Source organism: Coenobita brevimanus, chromosome 98, assembly GCF_032717465.1.
Source record: "Coenobita brevimanus isolate Jiangsu-jjx chromosome 98, ASM3271746v2, whole genome shotgun sequence".
Lineage (NCBI taxonomy): Eukaryota > Metazoa > Arthropoda > Malacostraca > Decapoda > Coenobitidae > Coenobita > Coenobita brevimanus.
The window spans coordinates 34,481,814-34,498,177 of record NC_137051.1 but is presented as its reverse complement, the minus strand read 5'-3'; the positions used below and the strand labels follow the sequence as shown (position 1 = coordinate 34,498,177).

The 16,364-nt window shown below is 42.9% G+C and overlaps 1 protein-coding gene across 1 annotated transcript in view; it reads left to right on the top strand.

Annotated features, from left to right (window-relative positions):
* tweek (transmembrane protein KIAA1109 homolog tweek) overlaps positions 1-16,364 on the top strand; it is an 839,779-nt gene that overhangs the window by 452,864 nt on the left and 370,551 nt on the right. The window contains 2 exon segments of the mRNA XM_080283669.1: positions 10,083-10,297; positions 14,418-14,610. Of these exon segments, the coding sequence (XP_080139795.1) occupies positions 10,083-10,297; positions 14,418-14,610 (408 nt within the window).

The window sequence follows — 16,364 nt, the reverse complement described above, 5'->3', positions numbered from 1 at the left end:
TAACTCCGTGCTTTGCCGAGTGCCACTCTCTGAGTAAATACTGAAAGTGACAGTGATATATAGTGATGCGACAGTGACGTGTTTTGCCAATAATTGTATAATGGATAATGTAGTAATAAGGGATATTTTGCCTAGAAAAAAATGTAAATATTGGCCAGTATAATACTGTAAGTGATATTGTAATAAGAGAATCTGCGGCACTTGTGTAATTCTGCGGCACTTGTGTAATTCTGTGATGCGCCAGTGACGCAATATAGTAATAAGTGCAGTGTAAATATAATGTATATTGCCCAGATTATATGTAAAATAATATTAGAAGTTAGAAAGAATGAAAAGATTGCATGAAACGTCAGTGAGGGGGTGCCGCCGCAGTGAAGTGAGGCGCAGCCGCAGCGAAGAGCGGGCGCAGCCGCAGGGAAGTGCCTTTTACCTACTTCAGTGAGCACAGAGTGGGTGTTTATCGTATGTGCAGTGTTCATATATGTTTATATAACTATTATGAGAGAGTGGTTGGCATTTGGTAATGGTGTGTGGGGCATAAAATAGTTATTTCACACCCCTCACTTCTAACGGCTCTCCCCATCCTGTGAAAGTCAACAAAGTCATGAAACCTACATTAATGGAAAGCGCTGAAGGTTAGTACTTTTTAATGGTACCTTATTTTTTTCTCTAGCTTTATTCTGTGCAGAGTTATTAAGGTTTAAAGGCTTGTTTACATTTGGCTGAAACCCCCGCGGGAGAGGACAGTCAGACCAAAACAATACCCGCGGTTAAAGGGTTAAACCAAACATCCATTTCCGTTTTTGCGGTGCATGGGCTGAAGGTGGACTTGAGCTGTGTTGTAGCCAAGCTTAAGCCAAGTTGATCCGCCCCTGGAGCAGGCTTGAGGTAACTTTAGGCCAAAGATATGATGTATTATGTAAACTAGGATGACACCTTTTCATTGTTATAAGTAATGTTTTCACATTTCCTTTATAGTACACCATTAATATGTGACTTGTAATGATTGTTTGATGACAACTTTCACATTTTATTGGCAGAGGGTTAGTGCCCCTCCCCAGAAAACAACTAACTAAAAAGATAAACAAGAAGCCTCAGACAAGGACTGACCAAAAGATAACGACCAAGGACCTGACAAAGGACATGGTAATCGGAACATGGAATGTAAGAGATGTGAATGATGAGGTGAAAGAGAGAGAGAGATTGTTCAGGTGCTTGAGGGTGCGAAAGTTGATGTATGTGGAGTATCTGAAACTAAATGGAGAGGTGAGAGTGTGAGAGAAAGGGAGTATGGATGGGGTATATGTGCAGGAGTAGGTGAGAATGAGAGGGCAAAAGAAGGAGTGTGTATAGTTGTGAGTAAAAGATGGAAGAAGAACTTAAGAGAGTATGGATCAGTTGGGTCAAAGATTGTGCGGGTAAGATTGAAAGTTGGAATACAAATGTGGGCGATTGTGTGCGTCTATGCGCCAATGCTAGATCATGCAAGCAGAGTGAGAGAAGAATTCTGGATAAATGTGGAAGTATGCATGGAAAAGTTTGGAAGGAATGAGAGAGTGTTTTTGATCAGTGATATGGATGGTAAAGTTGGGAATGTGAAGGTGGATGGAATAGTTGGTGAGTGGGGTGTGCCTGCTGAGATGGATGAGAATGGCAGTGCGTTAGTGGACATTTGTGCTGGGAGGGGGTTGGTGATAGCCAATACCCTCTTCAGGCACAAAATGATCCACAGGTATACATGGCGAGTGATGAGAAGGGTGGGTGGTGAACTGAATGAAAGGAAGACAATGATTAATAATGTGTGTTTGGATGAAAGGATGCAAAGATGTGTAATGGATGCAAGAGCTTATAGAGGTTGGGGGAATGGACTTTCTGACCACTACTTGGTAGTGGCCAGAATCAAGATAAAAATAAGATGGAGTAATAGAAGAAGGGAAGGACGGGAAGAAGGAGTATTTGCAAGGAGAGTGGAAAGGTTACAAGACGATGAGAAAAAGGCAGAATATAAGAGAGAAGTGGAGGAACCATTGACCAAATATGAATTGGAGCAGATGGGAAACGTGGAAGATGTGTGCAGGATATTCACAGAAGAAATATGTGCAGCATGTGATGTGGTGTGTGGGATGAAGAGAAGACGGAGGGGGGTGCAAGGAACAGCGTGGTGGAATGAAGAGGTGAGACAGGCTGTGACATGAAAGAAGAAAGCATATAATGAATGGATGAGAAATAGGGCGTGGAAGAAGTTGAGAGGTGGAAGAGAGAGTTATATGTAGAAAGAAAGAGAGAGGTAAAAAGTTTAGTAAGAGAGAGTAAGAAGAGAGTGGATGAGGAGTTTGGAAGGAATTTGAGTGTAAAGTGGAGGGACTGTAAGAAAATGTTCTGGAAGGAGGTGAAGAGAGGAAGACAGGGTGGAAGTGAAGTTAGAAGGGGAGTTAAAGATAAAAATGGTAGATTACTAGTGGAGAAGGGAGAAAAAGTGAGCAGATGGAGAGAACACTTTAAGGAATTGTTGAACATAGAGGATGGAAGTGATGTGAGTATAAGTGGCTGGGGAATGGCTGGGAGAAGGAGGGAGGTGAGAAAACAGGAAGAAATCAGTAGGAGGAAGGTAGAGTTCCGGAGGATTGGAAGTCAGGTATAATTATTCCCTTGTACAAAGGGAAAGGGGAAAAAGAAGTGTGTGGTAATCATAGGGGCAATTGTCTTCTTAGTATAATAGGAAAAGTGTATGGTAGGATACTTATTGACAGAGTTAGGGAAATAACAGAGGAATTGGTTGGAGAAGAACAGGGGGGCTTTAGGAAGGGAAGAGGTTGTGTAGATCAGATATTCATTCTTAGATCTTTAGTGAAAAAGTTTCTAGAGAAGGGAAAGAAGTTGTATGCGGCTTTCATGGATTTGGGGAAAGCATATGACAGGGTGGATAGACAAGGATTGTGGAAAGTATTAAGAATATATGGAGTAGATGGGAAGTTGTTGAATGCTGTGAAGAGTATGTATGATGGTGCTAAGGCTGCAGTGCTTGTGGATGGTGAACTGAGTGAATTTTTCTCTTTGAAGGTTGGGTTGAAACAGGGATGTGTCAGGTCTCCATGGTTGTTCAATCTGTACATGGATGGGGTAATAAAAGAGGTACAAGGTAGGGTAGTGGATGTTGGAGTGGCCCTGGTGAGAGAGGGTAGTGTCTGGAAACTCCCTGTACTGTCGTTTGCAGATGATACTGTGTTGTTGAGTGAAGACGAAGGGGAGCTGCAAGGCTTGGTGGTTGAATTTGGGAGAGTGTGTAAGAAATGGAATCTAAATGTGAATGTAGGGAAGAGTAAAGTGACGGAATCTAAAGGTGAATGTAGGGAAGAGTAAAGTGATGGTCTTTGAGAGAGGTGAAGTCAGTGAATGTACAGCGAGGTTGGATGGTGAGGAAATGGAAAATGTGAGTACGTTTAAGTACTTGGGTAGTGTGATGAGTAAGGATGGAGGTTTAGAGGGTGAAGTGCTTGAAAGGGTACAGCAGGGAAGAAAGGTTGCTGGTTCCTTGAAAGCAGTGATAAGAAACAGGGAAGTGAGCATGGAAGTGAAAAAGTTACTACATGACAGTATTATGATACCAACTCTAACGTACGGAAGTGAAGCTTGGACGTTGTCGGTAGGGCACAAGTCAAGAGGAGCCTGTGGAGTCACATGGAGAGACAGGCTGACAAATGAGGATATAATGGAGCGTTGTGGTGTGGATGTGGATGTGATAGGAAGCTTTAGGAGGAATACACTGAGGTGGTTTGGCCATGTGGAGAGGATGGAGGGTGAAAGACTGATGAAGAGAGTGTATGTGAGTGAAATGGAGGGGGGAAGAGGGAGGGGGAGGTCGAGGATGAGAAGGAGGGATGGGGTGGAGAGGTATTTGAGAGAGTTGGGTGTGAGTTGGGAGCAGGGCAGTGAAATGGCGGGGGACAGGTTGACATGGAGGCGATTTGTTTGTGGCCACCCTGACGGGATTGAGGCATCTGGCAGTAGATAGATAGATAGATAGGTAATGATTGATGATGATATTCACATGTGCTAGACGTAACTGTGGATGCATTTTAGCAAGAACATTAAATGTCAGTAGTAGAAGCTGGTTGGAGTGTTTACAGCAGTCAGTTGATTGGAAACAACAGAATGTTTCTATGAGGCCACTGAGACTTAAGCCAAAGAGCAAAGCCTGGCTTAATCTTCAGGTCTGAAAAAAATGTGGCATCATTTAATACCTACACTATTTATCATCATCATCATCATCATCATCATCCGGACCTCCATTCCCACCCTAGAGCGGGGTGAGGAGTAGCAACGTCCATACAGCCCAAGTTTGCCCAATGGGCGACGCTTCCATTCTCTCATCATTCAAGCCCCCGGAATCCTGGCTTTATCTGATACACCAAAAAACATTCACCACATTCTGTAGCTTCACATAAACTTACAGTATCTGATAAAGCCAATCCGAATGCTGTCATGCTAAGAACGGTTGCTAAATCCCTGATCATGAGCTTCTTTTCACAACATTCATCTGCCCAGCTCGATCTTTTGTCAATCCCTTCGCTTCACTGACATCCATAACTCTCTTCCTCATGCACTCAATCACCATATCCCTCCACCTTCTCCTTGGTCTACCTCATCTCCTCCCTCCTTCAGATTCGCTGAGATATATCTTTTTCACCACTCTATTGATATCCATTCTCTACACATGACCATACCAGCTCAGTACACTCCCTTCAATTCTGGTGTCCACAGACTTCATTGCTCCACATCTTTCATGAATCACATTATTTCATATGCTATCCACTGTCTGCACTCCACGTACATTCCTCAGCAGTCCCATCTTCACTACTGTCACTCCTGACGTATTATTTTCATGGCACACTGTAGTCTTACACCCATATATGAAAGTTAGCACTAACACTCTTTCATGTAAGCCTCATGCAGCTGCAGCACTCAAGCCTTGTTTCTTACCAAGGCTTTCATAGCACCAGCTACTTTCCTTCTTTGTGCCATTCTGCTTTCCACATTTTCCTCTCTTTTTCTGTCACTGTATCCAGGTATTTGAACTCCCTCACTAATTTCAGTCTCTCTCCATTCACTGTAACATCACACTGGGAGTCACTTTCTCTCTCGATTACCATCAGTTTACTCTTGTCTACATTTGCTTTCAAGGCAAGATGCTCACAGACATCAGCAACACTCTGCACTAGTCTACCAAGTTCTTGTCTGGCATTTTGCAAGTACAGCAGTACTGCATCATCAGCATACAACAGATAGGAAATGTTCCATCCATCACCATTCATTACCTGGGCCTCCCTCTCTCCATTACTTGTGGTTTTTCTTCTGTTATCACCCTATCCATATACTGTATATATTGAACAATTATGGGGACATCACACAGCCTTGTTGCATGCCCACATTGTTTGTGAACCATTTACTTAGATGCCCATTTACCCATACACATGTCTCACTGCCATCATAAAAACTCTTGATGGCACCTAGCAGTTTATCATCTATGCCATACATGCACAAAACCTTCCACAATCCATCTCTGTCTAGTTTGTTGTATGCTTTTTCTAGATCCATGGATGCTGTTAACTCCTTATAGTCCTTCTCACAAGCTTTCTCCACTATCTGTCTCATGCAGATATTTGATGTCTCTCCTAATGTCACCATGTTCATCACTCACTAGGACTTCTGATGTCTCTCTTACTTTCTCTATAATAATTCTTCCATATACCTTCCCTATAGCACTCAGTAAACTTATGCCATGATAATTATTGCACTCACTTTGCTCACCTTTATTTTTGTACAGGGGTACAATCATAGCCTTTTCCCACTTTGCTGGCACAGTTTCACTTTTAATGCCTTCTTAAATATCTCCAACAAGCACTTCATTCAGCTGTCTCCACTACACTTAATCATCTCTTCATACACCTTAGACCCAGCTGCTTTTCCATTTTTCAGCCACTTCACAGCGCTCTTCACCTGTACGCGTGCCATGTTTCCTGGCACTGCACTCCTTGTCTGCACACCCCCAGAACCAATCATGTTTACAGCCACTTTGCTCTCTCTATTCCCATTCATCAGGCTTTCAAAATATTCTTTCCATCTGATCCTTACTTCATCCCCATGGGTTAATAATCTACCACTTACATCCTTCACACTTTCACATTTCTTTCTGCTGTCACTTCTACATTTCTGCACCTCTTTCCAGAATAACTTCCTATTTTCAGAATAATTTGCATTCATTTTTCTTCCTAGATCATCATTTACCTCTTTCTTTCATGGGGGAGAGATAGTAGTAGAATGGATGTGGAAGATGTGCAGATTGGCCTGGGTGGCAGTTAGAGTCCTGGAGGATAGGAAGTCAGGTATAATTATTCCCTTGTACAAAGGGAAAAGATTAGGAGAAATACACTGAGGTGGTTTGGACATGTGGAGAGAATGGAGAATGAAAGACTGACTAAGAGGGTGTATGTAGGTGAGGTGGAGGGAGGGAGAGGGAGGGGTAGACCGAGGATGAGGTGGAGGGATGGAGTTGAGAGGTATATGAGGGAGGGGGGGGTGAGTTGGGGGGAGGGGAGTCAAATGGTGGGTGACAGAGTGACTTGGAGGCGTTTTGTCTGTGGCCACCCTTTGCGGGATTAGGGCGTCGGGCTATAGATAGATAGATAGACAAAGGGAGAGGGAAAAAAGACATGTGTGGTAATCATAGGGGCATTTGTCTTCTTTGTGTAATTGGAAAAGTGTATGGTAGGATACTTATTGACAGAGTTAGGGAAAGAACAGAGGAATTAGTTGGAGAAGAACAGGGAGGCTTTGGGAAGGGAAGAGGCTGTGTCGATCAGATATTCATTCTTAGATCTTTAGTGGAAATGTTTCTAGAGAAGGGAAAGAAGTTGTATGCAGCTTTCATGGATTTGGGGAAAGCATATGACAGGGTGGATAGACAAGGATTGTGGAAAGTATTAAGAATATATGGAGTAAATGGGAAGTTGTTGAATGCTGTGAAGAGTATGTATGATGGTGCTAAGGCTGCAGTGCGTGTGGATGGTGAACTGAGTGAATTTTTCTCTCTGAAGGTTGGGTTGAAACAGGGATGTGTCATGTCTCCATGGTTGTTCAATCTGTACATGGATGGGGTAATAAAAGAGATACAAGGTAGGGTAGTGGATGTTGGAGTGGCCCTGGTGAGAGAGGATAGTGTCTGGAAACTCCCTGTACTGTTGTTTGCAGATGATACTGTGTTGTTGAGTGAAGACGAAGGGGTAGCTACAAGGCTTGGTGGATGAGTTTAGGAGAGTGTGTAAGAAACGGAATCTAAAGGTGAATGTAAGGAAAAGGAAAGTGATGGTCTTTGAGAGAGGTGAAGTCAATGAATGTACAGTGAGGTTGGATGAGGAGGAAATGGAAAATGTGAGTACTTTTAAGTACTTGGGTAGTGTGATGAGTAAGGATGGAAGTTTGGAGGGTGAAGTGCTTGAAAGGGTACAGCAAGGAAGAAAGGTTGCTGGTCCCTTGAAAGCAGTGATAAGAAACAGGGAAGTGAGCATGGAAGTGAAAAAGTTACTACATGACAGTATTGTGATACCAACTCTAAAATATGGAAGTGAAGCTTGTAAGTTGTTGGAAGGACACAAGTCAAGAGTGAGAGCAGTGGAAATGAGTTATTTAAGAGGAGCCTGTGGAGTCACATGGAGAGATAGGCTGACAAATGAGGATATAAAGGAGCGTTGTGGTGTGGATGTGGATGTGATAGGAAGCGTTAGGAGGAACACACTGAAGTGGTTTGGCCATGTGGAGAAGATGGAGGGTGAGAGAGTGACGAGGAGAGTGTATGTGAGTGAGGTGGAGGGGGAAAGAGGGAGGGGGAGGCCAAGGATGAGATGGAGAGATGGGGTGGAGAGGCATATGAGAAAGGGGTGCTTGAATTGGGAGCAGGGCAGTGAAATGACGGGGGACAGGGCGACATGGAGGTGATTTGTTTGTGGCCTCCCAGTACGGGATTGAGGCATCTGGCAATAGATAGATAGATTTTTCCTCTTCTCTAGTCTCTCTGTGTGCTTCTTGCTTTCAGTATATAGTAATATCTTTAATATCCGGACGCCCACTAACCGGACACCCCAGTGTCCGGATATTTTGGGCCCTCGGGCCTTGGGAACTCATGAATGGAAAAGAAAAAAAAAAGTAAAAAAAAAAGAAAAATCCAAATTTTTTTTCAACCATTATTTGAACTTGGTGCACGGTGCCGTCAACCAGCTTTTTTTATGCACGGCCCCTTGCATCCTTCCCTCCCCAGTTACCGCTAACTGCCATCCTGACTAGACGCTCATCGCAGTGGGTGTCGCATGTGCTCATTTTTGTGAATAAACAGCGAATGAACTGCAATACCTCGCCACTCGACCACATGGAAATTTACAGTGTTGTGCATTTTAAGAAATTAGAATTCAGATTGCAAAGGATTAAGTGCAGAGTGCAAACTGGCGGTTGTAATTGGCATGGCACAAGTAAAAATAGAATGTTCAGTGTTAAACAGTTATGATTCACAGTGCAAAGGATTAAGTGCAGCACAACACTGGATTACTGTATGTGCTTCAAGAGCATTTTCTCCACTGCCAGAGCCTTGGAGGAGGCAGGTTAATCTTCGTAATGGCCACGGACATGTTGTAAGTACCCCGTACACTGCTAAATATTTTCCATACTCACTTCTAATTTCTCATTCTCTGGTTCCTTTTCATTTATTTCATGCTTTCTCTCCCTTACTTGTGTGAATAGGGTATTAAATAGGTGCTATGCATGTCTGGTAGGGAGTTATGTAGGTGGTTTTATGAGTTAGGTTGGGTTAGGGTCCATAAGTACCAGTCCAGGAGGCAGGACCCCAGTATCCGGACGATCCCACTTCCCGGACATGCCTTTGGCTGTACTACATTGAATATTGGAGAGATTACTGTATTCATTTCATATTTGAATTGAACCCCTCTCCTGTAACTGCTCTAGCCAGTTCTTCCTCTTTTCCTCCACTCCTCTCCAAACCTTTTCATCCCGCCATGCCGTACCTTTCTTCTTTGTTGTTACTCTTGCCACACCACACACCACTTTAGCACTCCTAACTAAGCAGTCCCTATATTCATTCCACAGGCTGTCCAGATCCATTTCATTCCAATTCACTGATTCTAACTCCTCCCCTACTTTGGTCCTATATTCATCTGCCATTTCTTTGGTCCTCAGCTTCTACATTGCCACTTAGAATAAAGCTGTATTTTTTTTTCATGATTCTTGCAGTCTTTGAAGCTACAGCATAAGTTGATTATATTCTGATTCAGTTGAGCAACATTCTTTGGTTTGCCATTTTATGTCTTCCAGCCACTTAACCACAGTACTGTATTCTGGTAGTCTAAGCATTATAATATGATAGTTGGAATAACTGCCTTGCATAGGTTTGATTCCCAGGGGTTGACTGGAGTTTTTTTTTTTTTTGTAATTCATATATTACACTCCAGGTAAGTAGGATGGTCATCAGCCCATGTTTTGTAGTGGGTCCAGTCTCATCTGAACATGAACCCAGTGGACTGCAGGCTGAAGTTGTTCTTCTCATGTTCTCCGCCATCCTCCTTTTGGAGGATTGGGAGGGAGTTAAGGAGAGGGGTGTTTGTATAACCAGATAGTGAAACAACATGGTTATGTTGTTGCCAGCACATGAAGGTGTCCCTTCCCATCACCCATCACTCCTTGGTAGTAATGGACTATGGTAGCTTAGTCCCAGGCCCTGGTACTTTTTTTCTTCTCTATCCTGACATCATACTAGCATCAGGTTTATTAAAGTGAGCATTATTCTACAAGCACTATTTTCTATGCTGTACTTATCACTTGCTATTTCTCCTTATAGTATCTCATTAATACACTATATATAAATATCTCTCAGCACTGTACAAGAAAGATGTGATTTATGATCATGTTGCATTGCTTAAAACCTGAATCTTAGGTGGGAAAGAGTGGTCAGGATGATGATGATGATGATGATTGGAAAACAAGGTTAGGTTGATGATGAATTATGGTGATTTTACTTGCAGCAGTGAGAATGTTGGTGGGGGTATTGGAGGTGGTGAGAGGCAAGGCATGAGAGGCCTGCCTGGCCTGGTGACCATGTTAGAGCAGGACCACTCAGGCCAGTGTCAGCAGAGAGATAGTTCCACCCTGGCTGGCCCCAGTGGCAGTGGCAGTGCCAGCACCCCCGGCACCACCACAACAGCACCACTCTCGGCTCAGTCCAGCACACAGAGCTCAGGTGAGGCTTCCTGGTTCCATGCTCTTGTTAGCTATGGAGGCTTATGAGTCTGTTGTCCCATGATTCAACTGGGTCACTCCCAGAACTTGAACACAGTGCAATTCCCAAATTCCAAAATGATTGGGATCAGGAGGCTTTCTGAAAAAAAAAAAAAAAAAAAAAAAAAGTAATTTTAGTCATATGTATAGATTTCCACATGTCACTTGCCATACCTTTCAGCAATCACTATACTTGTACTACAATTTACAGCAGACTCTCGCTATGGTGGACTACTTTGGGGAAAGCCTGATCCAATAAAGCTAATAGTCTGTTATATCTGATGGTCCCCCTTTGAAGTGGGATTTCAAGCACATGTTTGAAAATAAATGAGTACAGTAGCATATTATAGTACTAAAAATATAGACTATACCCATTTTACACAAATTCAGCCCATAATTTCACTCTTTTTGCAGCTTATTTCATATCCTTGTCATAGCACTTCTTCTTGAGTAGTACTGTACAGTATAACTGTAGTCTATTATTACTCAGCAGTCATGATGAGGAGAGGGCAATTTCAGACCAGGTTGGAATAAAAAGGTTAGGGAACACATGTATTGCAACCCACTGCACCCCATTTAATGGACATTGTTCTTTATAGCTGATGGACTTTTGTTGACCTTCGTATCGCTGTATGATTTATGAAGGCTTCAACATGCTTGCATGCATCGACCTTGGTCACCTAATGGTGTCGCTGCATGCTGCCCGATCTCTGACAACCCCATTATTCAGTACCTTGCCCCTTTGTATGTGGCATTTGTTGGGTGGTGTTATCCCATATGGTAGTGAGACCTGGGCAGTAAAGAAAATGGATATTCATAGGCTCAGATGCACAGAAATGACAATGATTAGATGGATGGGTCTGTCAGATCATATGATTGTGGTATGCAAGATCAAGCTGAGAGGAGTGAGGTGGATCAGGAGAGAGAGGAGCAGGCAGGGAGAAAGACTGAAAGTTGAGAAGCTGAAGATCAAAGAAAGGGCAGATGATTACAGGACCAAAGTAGAGGAGGAAATAGAATCAATGAATTGGAATGAAGTGGATCAGGACAGCCTGTGGAATGCATATTGGGATTGCTTAGTTAGGATTGCTAAAGCGGTGTGTGTTGTGGCAAGAGTAACAACAAAGAAGAAAGGTATGGCATGGTGGGATGAAGAGGGTAAGGGAGCAATAGAGGAAAAGATGAAAAAGTGGCTATGGTGGTTACAGGACAGAGGTTCAATTGACGTGTGAACTGAATATAATGAGAGCAAGAAGCATGTAAAGATACTAGTCAAGAAGAAAAAGAAAAAGGTAAATGATGATCTAGGAAGAAAAATGAATGCAAATTACTCTGAAAGTAGGAAGTTATTCTGGAAAAAGGTGCAGGAATGTAGAAGTGACAGCAGACAGAAATGTGAAAGTGTGGGAGGTGAAGTAAGGACCAGATGGAAAAAATATTTTGAAAGCCTGATGAATGGGAATAGAGGGAGCAGATTTGCTGTAAACGTGATTGGTTTGGGGGATGTGCTGAGAAGGAATGCAGTGCCAGGAAACGTGACACTCACTCAGGTGAAGAGCTCAGTGCAGCGACTGAGAAATGGGAAAGCAGCTGGGGTTGATGAGGTGTATGCAGAAATGATTAAGTGTAGTGGGGAGAGCAAAATGAAGTGCTTGTTGGAGATATGTAAGAAGGCATGAATGCGTGGAACTGTGCCAGCAGAGTGGAAAAAGGCTGTGATTGTACCTCTGTACAAAAATAAAGGTGGGCGAAGTGAGTGGAAGAATTATTGTGGCATAAGTTTATTGAGAAAATAAGAGAAAAAACAGAAGTCCTAGTGAGTGATGAACAGGGTGGCTTTATGAGTGGCAGAGGATGGATTAAGACAGATAGTGGAGAAGGCTTGTGAGAAGGACTATAAGATTTTTATGCTATTCATGGATCTGAGAAAAGCATACAACAAAGTAAGCAGAGAAGGATTGTGGACAGTTTTGCGCATATATGGTGTAGAGGGTAAGTTGCTAGGTGCCGTCAGGAGTATTTATGATGGTAGTGAAGTATGTGTAAGGGTAAGTGGGCATCTAAGTGAATAGTTCACAAACAATGTGGGCATGCGACAAGGTTGTGTGATGTCTCCATGATCGTTCAGTATATATTTGGATGGGGTGATGAGAGAAATAAAAACACAAGCAATGTAGAGAGGGATGGCATTGATAATGAATTGTGATAGATGGAATACCTCTAATTTGTTGTATGCTGATGATGCATTACTACTTGCAAATACTGGAGAAGTGAAAAAGTTACTACGTGACAGTATTGTGATACCAACTCTAACGTATGGAAGCGAAGCTTGGACGTTGTTGGAAGGATACAAGTCAAGAGTGAGAGTAGTGGAAATGAGTTATTTAAGAGGAGCCTGTGGAGTCATATGGAGAGACAGGCTGACGAATGAGGATATAAAGGAGCGTTGTGGTGTGGATATGGATGTGATAGGAAGTGTTATGAGGAACACACTGAGGTGGTTTGGCCATGTGGAGAGGATGGAGGGTGAAAGACTGACGAAGAGAGTGTATGTGAGTGAGGTGGAGGGGGGAAGAGGGAGAGGGAGGCTGAGGATGAGATGGAGGGATAGGGTGGAGAGGTATATGAGAGAGGGGGGTGTGAGTTGGGAGCAGGGCAGTGAAATGGCGGGGGACAGGGCGACTTGGAGACAATTTGTTTGTGGCCACCCCAAACGGGATTGAGGCGTCTGGCAATAGATAGATAGATAGAAATACTGGAGAAGAACTTGGTAGACTAGTGCACAGTTTTGCTGATGTCTGTGAGTGTCATGCCATGAGAGTAATGTAGAAAAGAGTGAAGTGATGGTTATAGGGAGAGAAGGTGACTCCCAGTGTGATGTTACAGTGAATGGAGAGAGACTGGACTTGGTGAGAGAGTTCAAATACCTGGGTACAGCGATAGAAAAGAGAGGAAAATGTGCAAAAGACATGGAAAGTAGAGTGACACAAGGAAGGAAAGTAGCTGATGTTATGAAGGCCTTGATAAGAAACAGAGGCTTGAGTGTTGCAGCTGCACGAGGCGTACATGAAGGAGTGTTAGTGCCAACTTTAACATATAGATGTGAGGCTATGTTGTGGCATGAATATGAAAAATCAAGAATGAGAGCAGTGGAGATAGAACTGCTGAGAAATGTAGAGTACAGAGAGTGGATAGGATACAGAATAATGCTATTCGTGAAAGATGTGGAATGAGGAAGTCTGTGGACTCCAGAATCGAAGAGAGTGCACTGAGATGGTATGGTCATGTGAAGAGAGTGAATAAGAATAGAGTGGTGAAAAAGGTATAACTGAGCAAATCTGAATTTGGGAGGAGGCAAAGTAGACCAAGAAGTTGGAGGGATATGGTAGACGAGTGTGTGAGGAAGAGAGAGATGGAAGTTGGTGAGTCTAGGGGAGTGATGAGATCGAGCTGGCTGGATGAATATTGTAAGAAGTGCATCATCAGGGATTGGGGACCCCTGTTTAATGTGACAGGATCCGGATTGGCTTTGTTGGATACGTTTATGTGAAGCTACAGAATATGGTGAATATTTTTGGTGTATCAGATAGAGCCAGGATTCCGGGGGCTTGAATGATGAGTGAATGGAAGCATGGCCCATTAGACTGGGCAAATTTGGGCTGTCTGGATGTTGCTACTCCTCACCCGGCCCTAGGGTGGGAAAGTATGTCCAGTTGAGGATAAGGATGATAAAAATAAATTAACAAAGGTCTCGTAGAAGGAGAATGTCCTACGTAACGTTTCTACCATCCAGCAAATTAAATTTTTTCTGGTGCCCTCACACCTAGAGAGATATAGTCACAATAATGTTGAACACATGACTTGAAACAAGAACTGATTGTCCTGCTGTTGTCTCACTGTAAATTTGCCAAAATTTTATTATCTTTTCATCTTGAATATTGAGCTGTAGCAAGAGATAAACATCAATACATGATTCTAGTCATAAAGGAGTGCTTTTGAAAGGATGTTGACAATAGTTTTATGTCATTTTTCATTGAACTATGGGAAGTAAGCTGGAAAAGGTAGGAAACCACCAAGTTAAGGTAAATGAACCATATTTATGACATTTTGTGTTTTGTCAGGTGCCATTACGCCAGGTGGCCACGGGTCGGGCAGCTCAGGCACAGTGAAGCCTTTGGACCCAAGCATTGACTTGGAGCTGGATGTGCGTGTATGCATCAGCTCCGGCATGTGCAACTTGTACACCAAGTGCTTCCCCAGGGACGATGACCGCAAGTATGACTCTCACTACTGCATCATATTAAGAGTTGTATTGTAAATGGCAAAGGAGACTTCATAGAACATCATTTTTGCAGTTTATTCAACATATGATTCCTCTATATCTTTTACGTGTTAGATGCAAACTTTGTTGATATTAAAATAACATCAGTATCCATCCATCCATCATCCAATCCTATGTTTCCCCATGAGGAGAGTAGGAACCCGGGACTAGGCAAGTTGGTCCTGACATTTAGGATGAGAGTGACCAGCCTCACTCATCCCTGAGTGGCATTACGTGAGCAATAAACCTCAACCACCCCTTGGATATGAATCTTCACCAGCTCAATCCGATTGGAGCACAATAATTACCCACTAAACCACCAGGCGCCAAAATTTGATTATATGGTAACCATCAGGGCTAGTAAATGGTTTCCTGGTGTACAGGAAACCATTTGGCTTGTCACTCAGTGAAGAGTCACCCACGAGCAGACGGAAGTAGAAAGAATGAAAGAAAGAAAGACAGAAGAAGGAGTGTAAAATCATCCGTAGGCAGAAGGATGAGGAAAAAATGAAGGAAAGACAGAAGAGGATGGAAGGAGAGAAGGATGGAGGAGAGGAAAGGGCAGACACCCGAGAGCAGCACTACGTTGAGTGAGTGGATGGTGAGCGCCCGCACCTACCACCTAACATCAGTAGTTATAATTAACATAAAAAAAATGTTATTCTGCAGTACACAGAGCAAATTACTAAGGTGGGTATAGGCAGCTCCTGCTTGTTGTCTGGGTGTGGAATAACCTAATAAGAGAAAGTTAAGTCTCCCCTTCCCACTCTCCCTGCTTCTCTCCCTTTCTCTGTCCCCTTTTCCTCCTACTCTCCCTTTTTCTACCTCTTTCCCCCCTCTCTGCATGTTTCACCCCTCCTCTTCTCCTTCTCTTTCAGAAAAATATAGATAGATAGATAGGTAAATGCATTTGTAATGTTATCAAAATAGAAGACCCAACAAAGGTTAAAGGAAGGAATACAGTGTGGGTTTAATTGCTAAAACCAAAATAAAAGAAGACCATTGGAGGAGAGTACAGTGGGACACCAACTTTTGCACCTAATTGGGACCAAAAATAATGCGCGAGTTGAAATCGCAAAAGTTGGGGCATTGTCCTTATGGCAGAAATGCTAATTGGTTCCTGGCTACCCTAAAGTAAAACCAGATTTTCATTTTCACTTGCAATGCAGTACAGTACAGTACATCAAATCAATATTGTACATTGCATTGTGGAATACAAACAATAAATACACATTATATGAGAAGAAACATAACGCAGAGACCAGGTTGAGGTGTTTAATGGATGCTGGGGGTAAGTATCCAAGGTGCGAGGCGGGGTTATTGAGTCCCGCCAGCCACAGTTCTGAGACAGTTCGCCGTCAGACAATTTCCGGTCAAAACATGGACAATTCCCCATCAGGGCAATTTGCATCCTGGACGATTCCCCGTCATTCTATAAATATACTTACTATTAATTTATCAGTACTTTTATAAATATACTTATATTAATTGCACATTTAGTCAATATTAACTTGTTTCTTCCTTGATGTAGTTGCCTTTGAATTATATTCTAGCTTCACCCATAGCTGTCTTCATTAATGACGGCAAATTGTATTGTTATTGTTGTAACGGCAAACTGACTTGACGGCAAATTGTCCTGAAACCCCAGCCACCTTGGCACCACCTCTTGCTGCCTCACTGCCACCGTCCATCTCTCTCTGCCTCCTCA